General features: G+C 31.3%; 3 protein-coding genes across 6 annotated transcripts; 1 reads left to right on the top strand and 2 right to left on the bottom strand.

Annotated features, from left to right (window-relative positions):
• The first annotated feature begins 1190 nt into the window (after positions 1-1190).
• Positions 1191-5588, top strand: LOC135833458 (uncharacterized). Of its 3 annotated transcripts, XM_065347296.1 has the most exons (10): positions 1191-1542; positions 1803-1857; positions 1965-2065; positions 2181-2394; positions 2498-2636; positions 4323-4368; positions 4452-4506; positions 4596-4795; positions 4900-5104; positions 5199-5588. In XM_065347296.1, exons 1-10 carry the CDS (start codon positions 1480-1482, stop codon positions 5324-5326), a joined length of 1206 nt encoding a protein of 401 aa, XP_065203368.1. In that variant the 5' UTR covers positions 1191-1479; the 3' UTR covers positions 5327-5588. The 3 variants fall into 3 exon arrangements, with proteins under 3 accessions (XP_065203368.1, XP_065203369.1, XP_065203370.1); XM_065347297.1 differs by lacking the exon at positions 1803-1857 and having other exon boundaries at positions 1194-1542; XM_065347298.1 differs by lacking the exons at positions 1191-1542; positions 1803-1857 and adding an exon at positions 1589-1762.
• Positions 5589-8196: 2608 nt separating this feature from the next.
• Positions 8197-11980, bottom strand: LOC135833465 (sodium/potassium-transporting ATPase subunit beta-2-like). 2 transcript variants are annotated; one of them, XM_065347307.1, is made up of 8 exons: positions 11826-11980; positions 11519-11699; positions 10480-10620; positions 10288-10407; positions 9406-9587; positions 9215-9337; positions 8972-9140; positions 8197-8881 (listed from the first exon to the last, which is right to left on the bottom strand). In XM_065347307.1, exons 2-8 carry the CDS (start codon positions 11697-11699, stop codon positions 8778-8780), a joined length of 1020 nt encoding a protein of 339 aa, XP_065203379.1. In that variant the 5' UTR covers positions 11826-11980; the 3' UTR covers positions 8197-8777. The 2 variants fall into 2 exon arrangements, with proteins under 2 accessions (XP_065203379.1, XP_065203380.1); XM_065347308.1 differs by lacking the exons at positions 11519-11699; positions 11826-11980 and adding an exon at positions 10725-10973.
• A 3116-nt stretch (positions 11981-15096) lies between these two features.
• Positions 15097-18112, bottom strand: LOC135833462 (vacuolar protein sorting-associated protein 52 homolog). Its single transcript, XM_065347302.1, has 10 exons — positions 17894-18112; positions 17606-17827; positions 17265-17538; positions 17043-17196; positions 16649-16970; positions 16421-16576; positions 16111-16350; positions 15830-16033; positions 15586-15763; positions 15097-15513 (listed from the first exon to the last, which is right to left on the bottom strand). Exons 2-10 carry the CDS (start codon positions 17822-17824, stop codon positions 15266-15268), a joined length of 1995 nt encoding a protein of 664 aa, XP_065203374.1. The 5' UTR covers positions 17825-17827; positions 17894-18112; the 3' UTR covers positions 15097-15265.
• Positions 18113-18584: the final 472 nt, after the last annotated feature.

Here is an 18584-nt window from a genome sequence, read left to right on the forward strand (position 1 = left end):
AGCACTAAAAACCATTAAAAATGGCGCGAAAATCCACGTTTTACAATTTGGAACATAAAGAATTCCATACCTGTCGATTAATATCGACCATTTTTTTTTTTTTTTTTTTTTTGGTCCAAAAATGTGTTTTTACTCCACACACATCCATGATCAGTAGGTACATATGCTTTATTTTTTTCAGAACAAGCTTCACTTCTTGGAAAAACCCATTCAATATTTTCAATATTCTGCCATCCTCAAAGGAATTTTGACTCTGACAATGTTCATTTCAACCGCCATTAATCGCGCTTTCAATACTATCATTGTATACGCATCCTGTGGACCACTTTTGTTCGTTTTGATCGATGAATTTACCTCTGATTTCTTTCAGTTGACAGTTTCTTTTACTCATGTGCTGATAATAGGTTTGTACCCATAAACCTAGGTAATTTTGATTGGTTTATTTGATTTTTTCAGATTCGGTAGGTACCTATACCTAAGTAATTTTCAACATTAATTCGTCGATTATGTTTCAGTTTTTCTGCTATCCATCGTATTTAATCTAAAACGTTACAGAAAAGCAGCATTGAAGAAAAATTCGATCAATATTGAGTCGTCGGATGAACATGAAGAAATACCTCTGCAATGATTTGGACCTCTCGTAACCTGATGCAAGGATTTAAACAGAATTTCTCCGATGTTGAAAGAAGAATTTGAGGCTGGATGTTTAAAAAGTTTTATTCAGACATAAATTGATTTCCTGACGGGGGATGCATTACTCATCACTGCAGGAAAATATGTATAAGCATAGAAAAATCGATGATTCAGAATGTTCAGACTCATTTATCGAATGAGTGTGATTTTTTAAATAAAATTACCAGAAGATAGAGGAATCGAGTGTGATTATTTTTCTAACGATTGTACGTAGTATGCAAATTGAATTTTGAGTTTTGTAATTCATCATACATAAACGTGATTAAAAATTATCAAATTGCAAATAAATGAGTAATTAGAAAATTGAAGCTTCATTTACTAAAGATTTCTCATCCGTGAAAGATGGAACACATGCTTATTATCTATTATGCATCTGAAGAAAAAAAAATTAATGAGTACGTTTATCTCGCTATAGCTCAGTGATAACGTGCGATCTACAGGTCAGATTATAAGCTGAAAGATCTATATATTATTACAATAGGTAGCTTTCAATATACAAATTTGATGCATTCCTCTTCGCAGAATTAAACGGTAATGGCTGTTTTCAAATACCTGCGTAAATGTATTGTCTATGACTAATCATTCATCGTAGCAACTCATATGTTTTCCTACGTTATCGCTTTCCGGTCTTAAGCGAATTATGAAACCAGAAATTTTTATCTCATCATTCGTTTTTTCATATTTTTTAAAACAACGTGGTGGAATTCGGTTGTCAATGTTTGTTATAGCGGTACTTAAGTTTTACTTTATGTTGTGCTAAAGTTAAAATGAATTTCAAGTGCAAGAATGGCTCAAGGAGGTGGATATTGTTGCGGTTGTATCATTGAAGTATTGTTTTGTATTATTTTGGTAGGTAATTGCTACCTATTTGAAAAAAAGTGCGATATAATGGACTATTGAACATGTGCAAATTCAGTATCCAAGTTTCTATTGGAAAATCTCAATTTTTTGGATCTTTTTTAAAAATCAGAGTGTGCTATTGGAATATCTCTCGAAGAATTTGAATTTGCACGTGTTCAATAATGCATGGAAATGTACTCCAATGAATAAGAAAAGTTGAAAAAAATAAGTGAGTTATCAGCTAACTAATTATATCTGCCACTTTCCAGTGTATTAATTCGACAGCGGCTGTATTTTTCATATATTTAATATTTTTTAACCAAGGTGAACATTTTTTCTTATAACTAAATGAACATGAAATGTATTTTTTACCTGCTATTAAAATCAATTCACCATTTGAAATAATTTCGTACAATTTTTTTTGGTTTTAGATTTACATTTGAATCTCTCTGAAACGATCAACATTGCTGCTGCAATATGGAGCTTTATTGGAATAACCATTTCTATTTTAGGACTTTATGGACTTTGGATGGTACGTATGAAATTGACGGAGATATGCATACTTAGTACTTGAAACGTAGTTTTAATTTTCTCACGTGTACCTACTTGGTACGTCATTATCTGATTTTTTTTCTTTTTCATTTCAGAAAAAATTTGGCCTTTTAAATGTAGGCACTTTCTATTTTTACTTGAACGGCATTCAAATGGGATTTTGCTCAGTGATATTGATTCTAATGAAAAAAGACTATTTCTGGCTAACAATTGCTTCGTACAACGAATCGCTCATTATTAAGATTTTGTTGAAACTCCTCGATGCGGATAAACGTCCAATTATAATCATCAGTCATTTAATCGCCACAGGTTTATAAATTAATTACCTTATACCTATCTATGTACCTATGCTCGTAGATAATTTTTTTTCGTCTCTTCCAATATTTCAACTTGTTTTGAAATTAATTTTCAGTTGCTTCGTTTTATTTTGCGCTGATTACAAAAAGTCGTCAAGAAAATTTACGAAATTCAAATGCGCCTGCGAAAAGAGACCGTGATGTTGTTGAAATGGATCAAGTTGATCAAGTTCAGGATTCATGGTCTTGTTACAAGTAAATAAATCTCAATTAAATACACTTCTTCTAAAACGATTACTCACTTTTGCAAATGTTTAAAAAAAAAACATAAAATCTCAGAATTAAAATTTTAATGTAGGCATAATCGTTCATAAGAAGAATAAATTAATGTTTTTGAGATGATGTGCAATTTTTTAGGAAGAATCATAATAATATCGCCCCTTTCCTTTCCTCGATTGAAAAGTAAAATAAACTGTATCATTCAAAACGGGTCTAAAACAGATCCGAGTTCATTAACATGTCGCCGTTGAATTAAAATAAAACGAAATATAAATGAAATTGAAACAAAATTACAATATTAAAAAGTTACTACAAAATGAGATGAAATGATTTAAAATTAAACTATAAATTAGCCTGAAATTGCCTAGTTGAACTAAATTTTAAAAAAATAACTAAATTAAAACGAAACTAAATTGAAATAAATATTATACGTTACCTATAGTTAGTATTTTAGTAAAATTTTAATTGCTTAAAAAATAGATTCAAAGTAAAATGAATTTCAATTTGAAACGAAATTGAATCGAAGTAGAAAATATAGTAGAATAATTACAACAAAATAGAAATAATGATAAAATAAAATAAAAATTTAATTAAATTAATCAAAAGTTGAATTTAAAAAAGCTACAATAAGATGAAAAGTAAAAGTAGGTACCTACGATGAAATCATAATGAATTTAAAATGACGATGAAATAAGTACCTAGGTTAATCAAAATTGACGTCTTGAATTACAATAATAAGTATTAAGAGTAAGTGAGACTTCATGCCATATAAAACAACACTATAAATTAAAACAAATAAGTAATGAAGATTGAAGTACCCAAAACCTAAATTTTAAAAAAAACATAAATAATTAGGTAATTAAATACCGAATAAAATGAAATTATGATGGAACAGAAATGAAATAAAATGAAAATAAAAATGAAATGGAATAATATGGCATCAAAACAAAATCAGATTAATACAAAACTAGTCATGATAAAATTCAGTTCAATTTATTCAAAATTAAATTAGGTAAATAAAAACAAAATTGAAATGGAACAACATGAAGTAAAATCAGACAAAATTGAAATAGGTACGTAAAATTAAATTAAAATTGAAACAAATTAGAACAAAACTGCCGAAATCTAGGAATTTATTTAATTTCTCAGCTGAAAAATCTTCAAATTTGCATATTTATTCTGCTCCTGTCGTTTGATGCTTATGCAAACATTCTGCCTTTGAGCATTTTTTTTTTTTTTTTTTTTTTGTTGGCTATACCAACTAGGTACCTACCATGCTCTTCTGAACGATGGTCAGTGAACTTATTATACAAATAAGTATGTAGATATTATACATATGTAATAAGAACACACATACGACGAGAGAAGAGAAGAGGGATCAGTAAAAGAAAAGGCTAATTATGTTCTCATTAACTCGCAGCTAAACATACGTACTTTTCTGGATAAATTTAAAGCCTGGGCTAATCTAATCGTAGGTACTTAATTGATAACATTGATCGGCGATATTCGTGGACAATGGACGTTACACTGAATATTTATCGTAGCATTAAAACAAATATACTTCGGCTTCGGCATTTTAAGTAGCTTAACTTACTTGCTTGAAGTAAAATTCCTGCTCTGATATCAAATGGCTAGACCTAAAATATGTTGTTTCTTTTGCAGATACCTAAACTATTTCATCATTCAGATCTCATTCTGCGTACTTTTGGTGAGTAAATAATTTTTTGTGTACCTATTAAATTGAAATATAAAATAAAAGTCCATTCTCTACTAAATTCTTTTTTTTTTCAGGGATTATTTTGGGTATCAGTGATATTCCTCGCGTATATAGCAGTTCATCCTCAAGGTATAAAAAAAATCATCCTACCAGATCTACAGACATCTAGTACCTACTTATGTAAAAATAATAATGTTCATGCTTGAAATATTTTTCAGATTTTGTTTCCATTAAACCTCTCAAACCAAACCGATATCCATTCTCATTTGAATCTGGCAAATTAGAAGAATGTAGCGAACAGTACGAATATTTTGCAGATTTCCAGAGTGATAAGCCATTTCAAAATATCTGGATTACTTTCACATGGAGCATCGTCGGATTACTCGTTTCTGTTTCAACTTTATATGGGATCTTTATGGTAAGAAATTATATTAGAATTTATACCTATACTACACTATTTGCTTATTGATCTCTATGGAACTAATTTTTATCTTTTCCTTCTTGTTGTATCTTTTGTTCTAGAAAATACCATATTTTTTAGACCCCGGTGCGATTTACCTTTTCATCTATGGAATACATAAAGTCTTTGCTATGGTGATATTGCTGGGAAGGAAATGCCACGAAGTATTCCTGCTAAAATTCGTCATCCTCACAGAACCATCAGTGGCGTTGTTGAGTATCTTAGATATGGCCGTTTCAATGAAAATAGTTCATCTAATTCTAATGGGTATGTTTTTAGCCAAATTTTTGTAATTTTTTTTTTTTTTTTTTTAGTGTAAGTTTTGAAGATTTATTCTTACATTGCTTTCGAATATTTTCAGTGATATCATTTTGTTTGCTGATATTTTTGACAAGTTTTCGAAACCACGTAGCAAAGAAAAGCTTTAAAAAGGAATCTATGGAAGCTTATCGTTTAGATGAACTGGGTCTTCATGCTGCACCTTATTAACAAATAAATGATCTGACCATGACCCTGGAAAATATTCTGATTTCGATTAAGTTGAATCAAATCGTTTTCAGAAATATTCTCTCAAATTCGAGTTGAAAGTTCTCAGGAGGTATTAGAAATTTTAAAATAATTTTTTGACGAAAGTTATTTTTTTATTCGTAACAAAATATAATTTAGAAACGAACACTGTTGAACAATTCGAATTTGTGTTTTGTTAATTTGTTTTAAAGCAATAAATTATGTTTTCTTTTTTTTATAACAATGATGTCTGCAGTTATTCATTTTTGATGTTTATATAATTTTACAAAAGCAAATACATTACAGATATATTTTTAAAACGAAGTGAAATATTGCAAGACGAATACAAGATAAACAGTGATTTTCATCCTAATAATTCCTGAACTTTTCATCTGAAATGTTTATGATTGGCCTACTTCGGTAAAATAAATAAATAACGCCACGAATTACAAATCCAGCAACATGAAATTTGGTATTCATACGTATCAGACTTCTCAATCACCGTTCATCGATCTCAATAATTAATTTGAAAAGCTAAAATAATAATTAAAATTAAAAACAAATCCGCAGCATCTGCTTCTGCGCCTTTCTCATAACACGATATGCAACTTTAATAACCCGTATAATGACATTCCAATGTTGAAAGCGAAAGTGTACCATTTTCATTAGGAGAATATGAAGTATAGAGCATTTACAAAATTGCTGCATACCCTAGCGCCTGTGCCACGGTAGGACAACTTGGCCGGCACTACTATAGACGCATACGATTTCTCATGTAAAAAATGCAATTTTTTCGATTGTACGCGAGTTCGGGTGAACTTTCATGTAGTCTCAAATTAAAGGCAATAAAATTCTGTATCGATTGATCTTAAATTTTCATCATTTCGCGTAAAAATAACGATTTTATGAATACTTCTATTTTACTCATTTTTGAATACTACGTACGTCATCTTTAAACTATAAACTACTCGAAATTTTCAATGAGCACATATGTGTTTTGAATGATTAAAATGTTCAGAATTTTATCCTCTTTAAAATGAGTTTTTCCCGAAAGCTCTACCTTTTACCGTTCAAAAGTTCTCGAAGCTTTAATTTGCAAAAACCAGCTGCAGGCAGTAATTATTGAACTTTGAACTGATATTAATCGAAATTTTCAGTGGCCAATAGGTATTTTAATACAGCAAAATGTTCGTAGTTTTATCCTCTTTAAAATGGGGGTTTCCCGAAAGCTCTGCCTTTTACCGTTCATAAGTTCTCGAAGCTTGAAGTTGCAAAAACAAGGCGAAAACCAGCGGCGAGCAGTATAAGTATTGAACTTTGAACTGAAATTAACCGAAATTTTCATCCTACTTATTTGTACCAAAAGCTCTATCTTTTACCATTCAAAAGCTCTGGAAGATCAAAGTTGCCGAAAATGGTCAAATTGTATCATCACTGAGTAAGTACTTATAATACCTATCAGTTCACTTTGGTATTGATCAGTGACAACTTTTGGCAGCTTTGATCTTCAAGAACTTTTGAACGGTAAAGGCAGAGCTTTCGGGAAACCGAAACCCCCATTTTAAAGAAAATAAAATTACAAACAATTTGCTGCATTAAAATCGTACCTATGTGTTCACTGAATATTTCGATTAATTTTAGTTCAAAGTTCAATAATTACTGCCTGCAGCTGGTTTTTGCAACTTAAAGCTTCGAGAACTTTTGAACGGTAAAAGGTAGAGCTTTCGGGAAAAACTCATTTTAAAGAGGATAAAATTCTGAATATTTTGATCATTCAAAACACATATGTGCTCATTGAAAATTTCGAGTAGTTTATAGTTTAAAGATGACGTACGTAGTATTCAAAAATCAGTAAAATAGAAGTATTCATAAAATCGTTATTTTTACGCGAAATGATGAAAATTTAAGATCAATCGATACAGAATTTTATTGCCTTTAATTTGAGACTACATGAAAGTTCACCCGAACTCGCATACAATCGAAAAAATTGCATTTTTTACATGAGAAATCGTATGCGTCTATAGTAGTGCCGGCCAAGTTGTCCTACCGTGGCACAGGCGCTAAGGTAAACTATCCCGCATTGCGCCATATGACAATGCTCTATCAGGAGATCTCTCGTACCGAATGCTGGATTCATCGTCGTCGGTGACGTATTTTGTCCTACTATTCCACATTTGAGTGTTGTGGATTGAATGGAAGTAGTCGAGTGGATAGGTGAGACGTGTGTATGTATTATAGGCGTGGTTTTTATTGTCGAGAAGAAAAAACTCGAGAACAACCGTCCGAACAACGGAAATTAGTTTTAATGTGACAATGACGTCAATGACCGATGACCAATATTTTCGAAAAAAATAATTAGTCTCTCGTTAATGAGTAATGTACATAATTCGGTGCTAATTTAAAGGATAAATTTTTCATCGGTGACACTCAGTAGGCAGTAGGTAGGCATTATTCGATGTCAAATATTTCCAATTTAGAAAAAAATTATTTGAAAAGAATACTTCCAATATTTCATAATTATGGAGGTTGAGTCGTAAACATTGATTTTTAGATGTCTATTTTCAATATTAAAGTACCGGAGACCTGATTTAAAATATCCTGAATCATATGACTGTAGAAAATACTCATCTTCACAGTAAACTTCAATCCAAATGGTAGCTCAATAGTATCAACCATCACGATGCATTACACGTAAAATTTGCTCGACTATTGCGAATAATAAGTAATACAAGAAGAGAATTATATCAATTACAAAACTAATAAAAAATTTGTATTGGCGAGATTGTATTGTACCAACGCATCCGTTTTTACGATGACTACATATTGCCCTTGAAAAACAATTATTCTTCGAGTTCACGTAGGTGTTTAATTATTTCACGAGCTTTGTCACATTACAGGATTAAAGTATGGTATTACGAAACTGTAACACGATAATAGTAAAACCAAGTACACCTTATATTAATAAACAGAAACAACTTTAATAACGAAAAATCATCTTTATTTCTGATATTTAAAAAAAAAAGAAGAGAGATTCGGAGTATTAAAAATTGAATTCCGTGCATATAAATATCAACTATAAAAAAAGGCCGCTCGAAGTAAAAAAAGAAAATACTATTAAAAAATTACCTAAAATAAATAACACGCGGTTTAAAACGTTCGTAATACAAAACTTACCACAGGTAAAAAAAAAAAAAATTCACGTATTTTTCATAGACACAACACTTATGCAAATAATGCCATTGACTTGATTTGAAAAAATGACACTAGATGCTATCATAATACTGCGAATTGCTTATTTCACTTTCAAATTGCTAATATAGAAATTTTTTCAAAATGTGCGACGAGTAGAAAAATATTTTTCTTAAGATTAATGCTCACTGGAGACTTGGAGAGATCTGTTATCTGCTTAGAAAGTCTTGGCAGTGACCATGCTTCAGTCAATCATTAATTCAAAGTGAACAGATCCTTGTTTGTCTTTATGGCGATACAGGATGTTTTTAGCCCAAGCTCTGCATTCGATATTGATCAAAACTCCAGCTACAAATCATTAAAAAAACAAAAAAAAAAGTAGATAAAATTTCAAAATAAAGAACGAGTCAGTCAAATGGGCTTGTATGGTTGACTTACGTTTAGGTCTTTTGAAATGAACGGCGACCAATGGACTAAGATAACCTTCGGAGTTTTCGTACGGGAAGAAGAATCCAGGGAATCCTTCCATAGGATGGTAATCGACTACACCGATGAATTCTGCATCAGCTGGACTCTCACCTTTGCACGAAACCCATACCGTATTCAACTAAAACAGCAAAGAACATAGTTTGAAAAATCAGCTCCGTTCCAGAGTTTGATTTCAGATTTATGGTAACTTACTTTGGCTTGATCGGTTGGATTCGGAGATTTGGCGAGATGAGTAATACGTTCTCTCAAATGTTTAGGCATATCGGCGGGTAATTCTTTGGGATCTTTGTAGAAATCTGGTCTCCATCCATAAATCTGAAAGTTGACTCGGTTTTATAATCAGTTTGAAACTAAGCGAAGCAAAATTAAAATTTTCTAGTCACCTTATTGAGCTTCAATAATACACAAGGACTAGACTGATGATACATAAAGTAGTTTTCTTCAGTACATGGAGCTAGTAATTTTACATCTACGTCACACACTTGCCCAGGTTTCGGTGGTCGATCGAAATCACAGTTGTATATATTTTGTCCTCTTCCTGGAGTCAATCCGGGTCTTTTATACACTGGAAATATATCGATTAATTAAAACATGATACACATCACGATAAACTAGTGTAAAAGTGGATTATGTTCAGACAGATAAACGGAATTAGTGTTATAAAGAAGGTATTCAACAAGTGGAAATGACGAGAATGTATTTTAAGGCGTTAGTTATTGAAAAGAAAAAGAAAAGAGAGCAATCATTCGATTCTGAACTTTAAAAGTATAATCCATTTCAATACATTAATCAACTCTACTATTTCAAAAATATACAACACAACTACAAAACAAAAAAACACAACAAAAGAAAACAATCGACGATTTGTTCGCAACGCATATAAAATTCAACTTCAACAAACATGAATTTCTACTCGAGGTAATAAAAGCTCGACAACACACAAGCTAGAGAAATACGCATGCAAAATTTCCGAGAAAAAAAAATATGAAAAAAAGAGTAAGCCATAACAGAAAAAATATCATGCTATTTTGAAATCAAGAATCAACTACGTTTAGAAAAATATTACGTGAGTACTTGATTTGAAATTAAATCGAAATGCGAACCTTCCGGATACCACATTTAAAATAAACTGAATTCGTCGAACTAATCAGTTGTATGTAGATCGTGCTTAATTCTATATTAAAACATTTACCATTATAATTAAGTTATGTGAACGTGTTTGTGTTTCAAGTGATCAAGAATTATAGCGCAAAGTGGAAACAAACCTTCTAGAAAATCTTTCAAACTTTTGGTCCAGAAGAAAAAGCTTTCGTTTTTGGTTCCTTGATACCAGATCAAAGAACTTAGAACATTTTCACTGGATGGTAATGGACGAAAACCAAGACCTGTGGAATCAACAAGTGTGTTAGAATCAATTCATCGAAATGATGCTTCGTTGAGCGAACTAATTACTGTACCAGGATTGGTCCCGATTAGAGAATCTGATGTCAAGTGTCTTGGTGTTCGAGGATTCAGCGTTAGTGAGAAAATCCACCATAGACAAAGTGACATAGCGGCTAATATCGAGTAGAATATCAGATAGAATAATAGAAATCTTCCTGTAAAAATGACAGATAATGATGAATGTGGTACATGTGAAACAAATGAAATAACTAATTGATTTATATAACTTCTATATTATTTATTAAACGTGAATCATTACCCCATTGTGCTAAGGTGCGTCCACGAACAACTGTCCGAGGACTCAAGCCACTCAGTAGATATTTACTCGAGTCCGAAAATCTCGAGCGCAGGGTGCCCTGCATATACTTTTCACCTTGTCTCGTCATTTATTATACTTTAAAAATCACATTTAGCGAATAAAAATTTACAAAAATAGCGAATAAATGCTATAACATTTTTGGAATTTAGATTTTTGGACGGATTTTTGTTGATATTTTCGTTGGTGTTTCCAAAACAAGCGTCAACGCCTTTCCAGAGTCAAAAACTTGAGAATTATTCGGTTCTAGTTTTTGGATTTTTTTCATCACAGCACAGAAAATAAAATGCACAAAGAACATTTTTTTACCTATTTGTTTGAGGTTTCATTTTTTATTTTTTTAAAAAAATAATTATTGAGGATTTGAGGTTTAGAAGTTTGAAATTACTTAATGAAATTATTGAAATTTGATGAATATTTGAGGGTTTCGTTGAAAATGAAAAACCCACCAATGTCAAAATATTGTTATACGTATAGGAGGCCAGGTAATTAAAATGCGCACTTTTAAAAGTTCAAATAATTAACTAATTAGTAATTACTAAACTAACAAAGTTTCAGTTTCAAATTTCAATTTTATTTTATAACCATTCCATTCCAACTCAAACTTTGGAATCGACTTCCACTTAAAAGACCCACTGATTGATCAACGATCCAACACAAGAAATTTATTACATGACAAGAACATGAATTATGCAAAAACCAGAATAAAATAAATCATCGTATAAGTAATAACTTACCCCATCGTAAAGGACTTTTTCCAAAGATGGTTCCAGCCTCTTTATCATAGAAAAATAATTTAATTTTAGTTATTGCATCTAAATTCTGGTATTCAAGATCCTTAAGTGTAAGCTCGGTGAAATAAAACGAATCTTGCTGCTGACTTTTTCGGCTCGAGCCTTTTCTGCCTGTATTCGTCATCTAAACAATCACCAAGAAAAAACAAAAACTAAAACTCAACACCGAAATTCAGCAGTAATATAAATCATTCAATGCGAAAAACAATCAAAATTATCGAAACACTCGAATTTGAAAACCCATACTTACACTTGTAATTTGAAAAAAAAAATCCCTCGACTCAAAAAAAACCTCACTGCCCAAGATACCTGATGGAAAAACTGTCAACGAGTGGTTTAAAGATAATCCATGTCAGCTCGTAGTTAGAAAACTCGATCTTCTGAAGCGTAGGATGCTGTAATATGTACAGGATATGTCTATTACTTAGTAATCCTGTGTATATTTTTTATTCATGACCTTAGTTTGATAATTACGCGTTACTGCAATATTTATATTAATTCAGTCCATTTGCCATTCTATCCTCGTCGTACGAACGTTTCACCGGATACATTTTAACCCATTACGTTAAGTAGGTACGACGAAAGAGAGAAAAAAAATTCCAAATCGAACCGAATTGAAGCATCCGGACATAGCTGGTTTTTTCTCATGCATTTCAGTTTAGGCTGTCAAGATTTAACACCGTCGCTCAATACACTACTCCAGACATTATAATCGAACCGCGTCCTCGCACAACGCATAAAATATTCGTCCAATAATACGTAATTATCCGTCTATTTTTTTTTTCAAGTAACAAATTATTAAATTAAAAACCATAATCAGTAATCTGATTTTACCGTAAAAAGTTTACATTTTCAAGTTCATCTTTGTGTATAAAAAAATTCTACTTGTATGATATTAAGTAAATTAACTTATTGTATTACTACTGTGGTCATCAATCGATTAGTGTTATTTTGGTTTTTCAGTTTTATTTATTTTTTTTTCAGAGGAAAAATCAAATTAAATTTTACTTGGCTAGTGAATTTAAATAGGTACTGGAAAACCAAAGTATACCTACCAGAATCGATCTATGATCCTATTGATCCTGATCAGTTGCATTTTTTATATTTTTTGTAAACAGTAATCGCAGGGGTGCGGTGATCCCCCTAAGGTCAATGAGTAGCACCCCCCCTAAACTAGCATTAGTGCCCCCTCATTTTTTCAAAATTCAAACCTGGAATTTTCCAATTTTCGGTATCAATACTTATTACAATTTTTTAGGGATGCAAACCGGAATTGACCCGAAAATTTTCGGGGAAATAATTTTTATCCAATAACATTCAACTGAAATTTTAAAAATTGGAACCGGAACCCGAATTTGAAATTTTAATTTCCATAACTGTTAACCTGTACCTGTACCTGTAACCTTTAAAAAATTTCGGTTAATTATGGTTGATAGATATAAATTAAATTTTTCATTTTTTTAAAATCAAAAATTTTCGGTATTTTTTGTGCGAAACTTGGAAAAGTTGATGAATTTTTCGTTTACATTCATATTCTGAACTAGGCGACAACTGGTTATACATTTTTGAAAAAAATGAGCAATATTTTTTGAAATTTCACAGAAATAAGTTTAAAATGGTTCATTTGTAGGTTCGTTATTGTTTCACAGTTGAATAAATAATACCAAGCAGTGTATATCCTTATACTCATTTCGAAAATTTTATTTTGAAAAAATTCAAAAAAAATACCTTGACCTTAACCTTTGACCCGAAAAAGATTGCGCCAATTTTTTGGAACCCATAACCAGGAACTAATTAGCCTATCACTGTTAACCGGAACCTATTTCTCAGTAACCTTTAGGAACCTTTTACCTTTAACCAGTTTTTTTTGTTCGCATCCTTGCAATTTTATTTTAAAAAATGAAAAAAATGTTCAAATTAGGTATCAACAATTTTGAGTTTTTATTTCACAAAAAAAAAGTGTCTATCGCCACACTCAAGTACGTAATGTAGTTCAAAAACACGAAACGATTTATAGCGCACACAACACAACGTTCGAGATATTCTTATTCAAAAAATAGATATTTTCTATTTCATTTTTCAAATTAATCGATTTTTAGGAAATACGGGGATTATTTTGATTAGAGGGGGCACTCGTGTTTAGGAGGTTGCTCAAATTTAGGGGGGCCATTTACAACACTATGTCTATGCGGAATGAAAAAAGTTGATCGTTTTTACTCTTTTTTAAAATGTTGAAAAAATAGGTAAAATAGTTGTTATTTTTTGGTAGGTATTATAAACGTTTTTAAAAATAGTTTGAAAATATATAAGCGATAAGGGGGTCGTGAAGATTCGGATTATCAAAAAAAAAAGGCCCCCCCAAAATCGTCAACGAGGATTGCTACTCAAGAAAGTGCCTTCACCGCACCCCTGAGTAATCGTCAGATACATATCAATCATAATTTCTAAATTGAAAATTTTATTTTCGATAGCGAAATAATACAAAATAACATGATGTTTAGAATTTCAAATTTTGAACAAAGAACGTAGGTACCTACACAATGTCAAAGGTACACTCGAGCAAAATTTTTAAATACGTCAGTTTAAAAATGGTGATAGAAACTAGTTTAAACCAGTGAACTAAATTTTATTCTGCTTTCTTTTAAAATTATCGATGAGTAAATTTTGCATGTGATCAAAAATTTTGATACGCAGTTTGACAGAATTCTCCTGGATTAATTCAAAGCGAGCATCACATCGTTCGTTCCTTCCATGAACAATATTTAGATCAAATCGATCAAGAAATTTTAAAAACTGATTCTCGGCTGACTTCTGTGAGAAAAATAAGTAGAAAAATAGCTCCAAACTGGTTGCACTCGAGATTTGAAATTTTAATCAAACGATTTTAGTCAATAATTCAATTTTTTCATTTTAAATGAAGCCAGACTCAAAAGAGTTTTTTTTGATAAACCCAAACTAGTTTTTTCCCTCTAAAACCAAACACAAAACCTGTTAAAACCTGTTTCAATCAGTTTTTGGTTTCGTTCTAGACCAGTTATAAAATCAGTTTTTTTTTAAAATTTGCTTACAAACAACAATTTTTGATCAAAATTTCAGAAAACAAGTTCTCAAGGGGCCAACTGATTTTCGTGAAAGAAATGATTCAAAAAAGAGCTTTGAACCGGTTGCATTCAGGTTTTTCAATTTCAATCAAACGACCAGAACCAATATCAATTTAATTTTTTCGTGTTGAATGAAAATTGACTCGAACCAGTTTTACCTCTCTAAATATACTCAAACTAGTAAATCATAAATCGAACATAAAACCAGTTGAAACTGATTTTAACAATTTTTGGTTTCATTTTAAGCCTGTAAAAACCCGTCATTTTAATTGGACTCAAATTTCTGTAAATGAATTTTCGTCAAACGATACGAAACCCCCATTCGCCGGAAATTGGTTCATTAAGAAACATCTACTGAACCGGTTTCAGCGCATTTTGTAATTTAGAATATGAATATAAAATATTCATCAGAAATTCAAATAAATTATTAAAAATATATTATACCAATATTTTATACATGATCTGAGCATAGCATAACAAATAAATAAATAACCATAGTAAAATTTTCTAAATAACAGATTACTATAAATAGTGCCAAAATATAATACTTTGAAGATAAAAATTCCCGAATGAAAATTTTCAGGATGCTTTAAAAATTGATCTTATACTTTTTCATTTCAAGTACCATTAAATGAATATTAGGGAACTGAGGTTTCACAGCTGCAGTCAACAGTTTAGTGAATTGATCGCAATACTGTATCAGCTGCGTGAATGTCAGCTGAACAAGAGATGAACCGGTCACTAAATTTGGAAACGATGATAATACTGTACGGTATATATTGTCTAAAGAAGTTTTCCAGGTATCACAGAACTGCTGAACTAAATTCTTCTGTTTGCCTACAAAATGAAATTATTGTCAGTTTGAAAGTACGTTTCATTACAGGTATTATTTGAGGCTCATTCACATACCTTCTTGTTTTTTCAACTCTTCCGATAAATTTCGTTCTAATAAATTTTCTCCTTCTCTAACATACTGAATAATACCTCCAAAATGAGGAGAAAGAATTTCTTCTACATATTCGATACTTCTGGCATCTACCAACGAACGAAAAGTATCAACTTCTTTGGAATTATTTCTGATTCTTTCCTGAAATTGAGAACACAATTAGAATGCTTGATAAATGGACGTTAAAAATGACTGGAAAATACTAACAGTGATAATATTCAAAGCTAAATCGTAATTGTTGATTAAAAATACAAGTTGCTCTTTTCGACCGGTGAAAATAGCTGCCATTTTTAAAATGAAACATTGAACTTCTTCTAGTAATGCAGCTAATAATTTGGTAACCATTTCATTTGGATAATTACTATCAATACTTATAATTGCTGCGCTAAGTTCGGCGTATCTGCGAGTAATCTGAAATAATGAGAGAAATTTTGAAAAATTTACTCACAGACAAAAAAAAGAACAAAAAAATATAATGATAGTCTTACGTAATGCGGATTCATATCCTGCTTAAATTTGTTAGGATCACATATTCTAACGCTTTCGATATTTAATCGCATAACGTGTTCAAATCTGGCCATTATTATAGGTTCCATTTTATTCCAATAATCATCTAAGGCTGGTACAGCACGTTTATGACATATCAGCATGTACCGTAGAGATATATGATAGCATAATAATAAAGCTATCAAGTCGTAACAGTTTTCTACAAACGTTTCCAGATTTTTCTAAAACACGAAAAAAGTTTTCAATGCAACATGATCTGGAAAAATTATAACCAAATAAACAAGGACTTACAGTTAATAAATTCAACGTCTGCGTCATAATTCCTTTGAATAATTCTAAAGCAGCGTCTCCTTTGACGGTGAAAAATTCACAAATAAATAAATACTCTCGACAAGCATTATCTAAAAGAGCATATTGCTGGGAACGGAATAATGCTTCGAAAGGATACTGAAAATTGAAACAAAATCTTAAAACAAACGTCGAAATTTGAAAATATTTCAACAAACCAATCCAACGTACCCGTGTTTCTTGTTGATGAGCACTGTGAGGAATTATAACCGGTGCTTCTAATTGATTATTCAGTATATCTCCTCGATTTCCGATCGTAAAAACTGTATTTTTCTGTTTGAGCGAAGATTTAGAGAAAAAACCTCTATTACTCGACTCTGAAGCACCTAATAGATCTTCTTTGGAAGCAGCTTCCTCGAATTGCAACTTTTTTAAATTGGACGAATACGATTTGAAATACGAGAAATAAACTTTTCCCATCGTATCGACGTATTCGTTGCAAATTTCGTGAGCGACAGCGATCTCATTGGCGAGTAAGAATTCAAAAAACGATCTGAAAATTAATCAGAATGTAAAAAAGAGGTAAAACGGATGAACACAATGAGTAAAAACGTGACGAACTTACTTGTGTTTTAGAAGGGCATTTTGAGGCATATGATAATTAGTCATCGGTCTTCTTAATTTAGAAATCTGTTCCATGATGTAAGCCCGAATTTTAGTGACCGCTTTTATTTTCAACATTTCTAGTACTTCTTTTACATCTTGACAAGCTTTGATACCTAATAAATAAGATGAGAATTGAATCACCATTCAACATAATCCAAAGTCAATCTCCACGAGTATTTACCAGCAGTGTTTTGTTCTCGTACAAAATTGATTTTTTGACTAAGCACCGAAAGTTGTTTAATAAATTCTTTATCGGTAACATCTGCTTCCAGTATAAGTCTTATGTGGTCTTCAGAAACGGAGATATCATCAATAAATTGACTCAGATGGCCTCGTACAGATTGTCTGTTGTTTAAACGTTGACTCATTTCCACTGATTTCTTTTGTAATGATATGATCTCGCTACTGATATTACCTAGATCCGACTTGAAGTTCAGTAGCATGTTTTCCATTCGCTGAAATGATGAACGAATTTTACCAAGTGATCCAACAGAGGGTGATCAAGAAATGAGAATGGCTTACTTCTAAGATATCGTCGCAGCTGTTTATTCTATTATGGAGATTTACTATGTTTTGGCTTTCTTTAATGTAGTCTTGAATTGACTTATTCTCATATTCGCGTAATTTTTTCTCTACTTCTTTGGAATACTGGCGTAGATCAGTTCCTGTTTTTATGACTTCTTCAATCACCTCCGGCTTTAGTTCCAGCATCAGGTTATCTTCTGTTGACCCCGAATACATTTTCTACGCAGGAAAAGAACGCTGTATTTGTTGAAACGATGGAAATAGCTAAAAAAAATCATTACTTACATTTCTTGTGGAAAAATATCGGTGACAGGAAAACTGAGCACTGAAAGTTGACTAGCAAAATAAGACAAGGATGGGCATTGTTAGAACCTTTATGTAAAATGTGAATAATTAGTCTAGTGTAATCGTTTATTTGGTTTATTTATTTAACAGTTTTGGTAAAATTTAAAAAGAATGAAAAAAATTCCGAAAATATTTTTTTTCTGATAAAAAAAAAATGCAAAAATGATAAGAAAGTTTTTGCTTTTGTAGTTTTTTTGAGCGATCATCACCAGAATCACCAGTGGACAAGCTCAATTTCAAGACCTCTTTTTTGCATTGTTGTACAGAAATCTCCACCCAAAAACATGAAATATTCAAATAAGACTAGTTTTTGATTACTTAATTGAGTAAAAATCATCGCAAAAATATTTTTAGTGGAAAAAAATTGAAATTAAAATCTTGTCATTGGACAACTCAAATTAAAATTTCTGAAATCAAAAGTCAAAATCAAAACAAATTTTTGATAACTCGGTTCCTCGTCAAATTTGTTTACGTTGATGAAAACATAATTTTTTTTCGATCTAGGTAGGCTGATTAAAAATCACTCAGTAAATTTTTAAAAATTTAATCGTTTATGTGTAATCTAATGGGCGAACTTACTTAAACACCAAAACTCGATCAATTAGTTATATATTCAGAACACCTATTCGAT

This window comes from Planococcus citri, chromosome 1 (genome assembly GCF_950023065.1).
Source record: "Planococcus citri chromosome 1, ihPlaCitr1.1, whole genome shotgun sequence".
Classification (NCBI taxonomy): Eukaryota; Metazoa; Arthropoda; class Insecta; order Hemiptera; family Pseudococcidae; genus Planococcus; species Planococcus citri.

Bases quoted from the DNA above. Each gene is read 5' to 3' on its own strand.
- LOC135833465 (XM_065347307.1), bottom strand. From the start codon at position 11,699: ATGACGAATACAGGCAGAAAAGGCTCGAGCCGAAAAAGTCAGCAGCAA. The intron at 10,621-11,518 runs GTAAGTTATTAC...TCATTTTTACAG, and splicing joins AAAAAGTCCTTTACGATGGG to GAAGATTTCTATTATTCTAT. The intron at 9,588-10,287 runs GTTTGTTTCCAC...ATATATTTCCAG, and splicing joins TTTGAAAGATTTTCTAGAAG to TGTATAAAAGACCCGGATTG.
- LOC135833462 (XM_065347302.1), bottom strand. From the start codon at position 17,824: ATGTATTCGGGGTCAACAGAAGATAACCTGATGCTGGAACTAAAGCCG. The intron at 17,197-17,264 runs GTAAATACTCGT...CTTATTTATTAG, and splicing joins ACGAGAACAAAACACTGCTG to GTATCAAAGCTTGTCAAGAT. The intron at 16,577-16,648 runs GTACGTTGGATT...TTCAATTTTCAG, and splicing joins CTCATCAACAAGAAACACGG to TATCCTTTCGAAGCATTATT.
- LOC135833458 (XM_065347296.1), top strand. From the start codon at position 1,480: ATGGCTCAAGGAGGTGGATATTGTTGCGGTTGTATCATTGAAGTATTG. The intron at 2,395-2,497 runs GTTTATAAATTA...ATTAATTTTCAG, and splicing joins CAGTCATTTAATCGCCACAG to TTGCTTCGTTTTATTTTGCG. The intron at 4,369-4,451 runs GTGAGTAAATAA...TTTTTTTTTCAG, and splicing joins TCTCATTCTGCGTACTTTTG to GGATTATTTTGGGTATCAGT.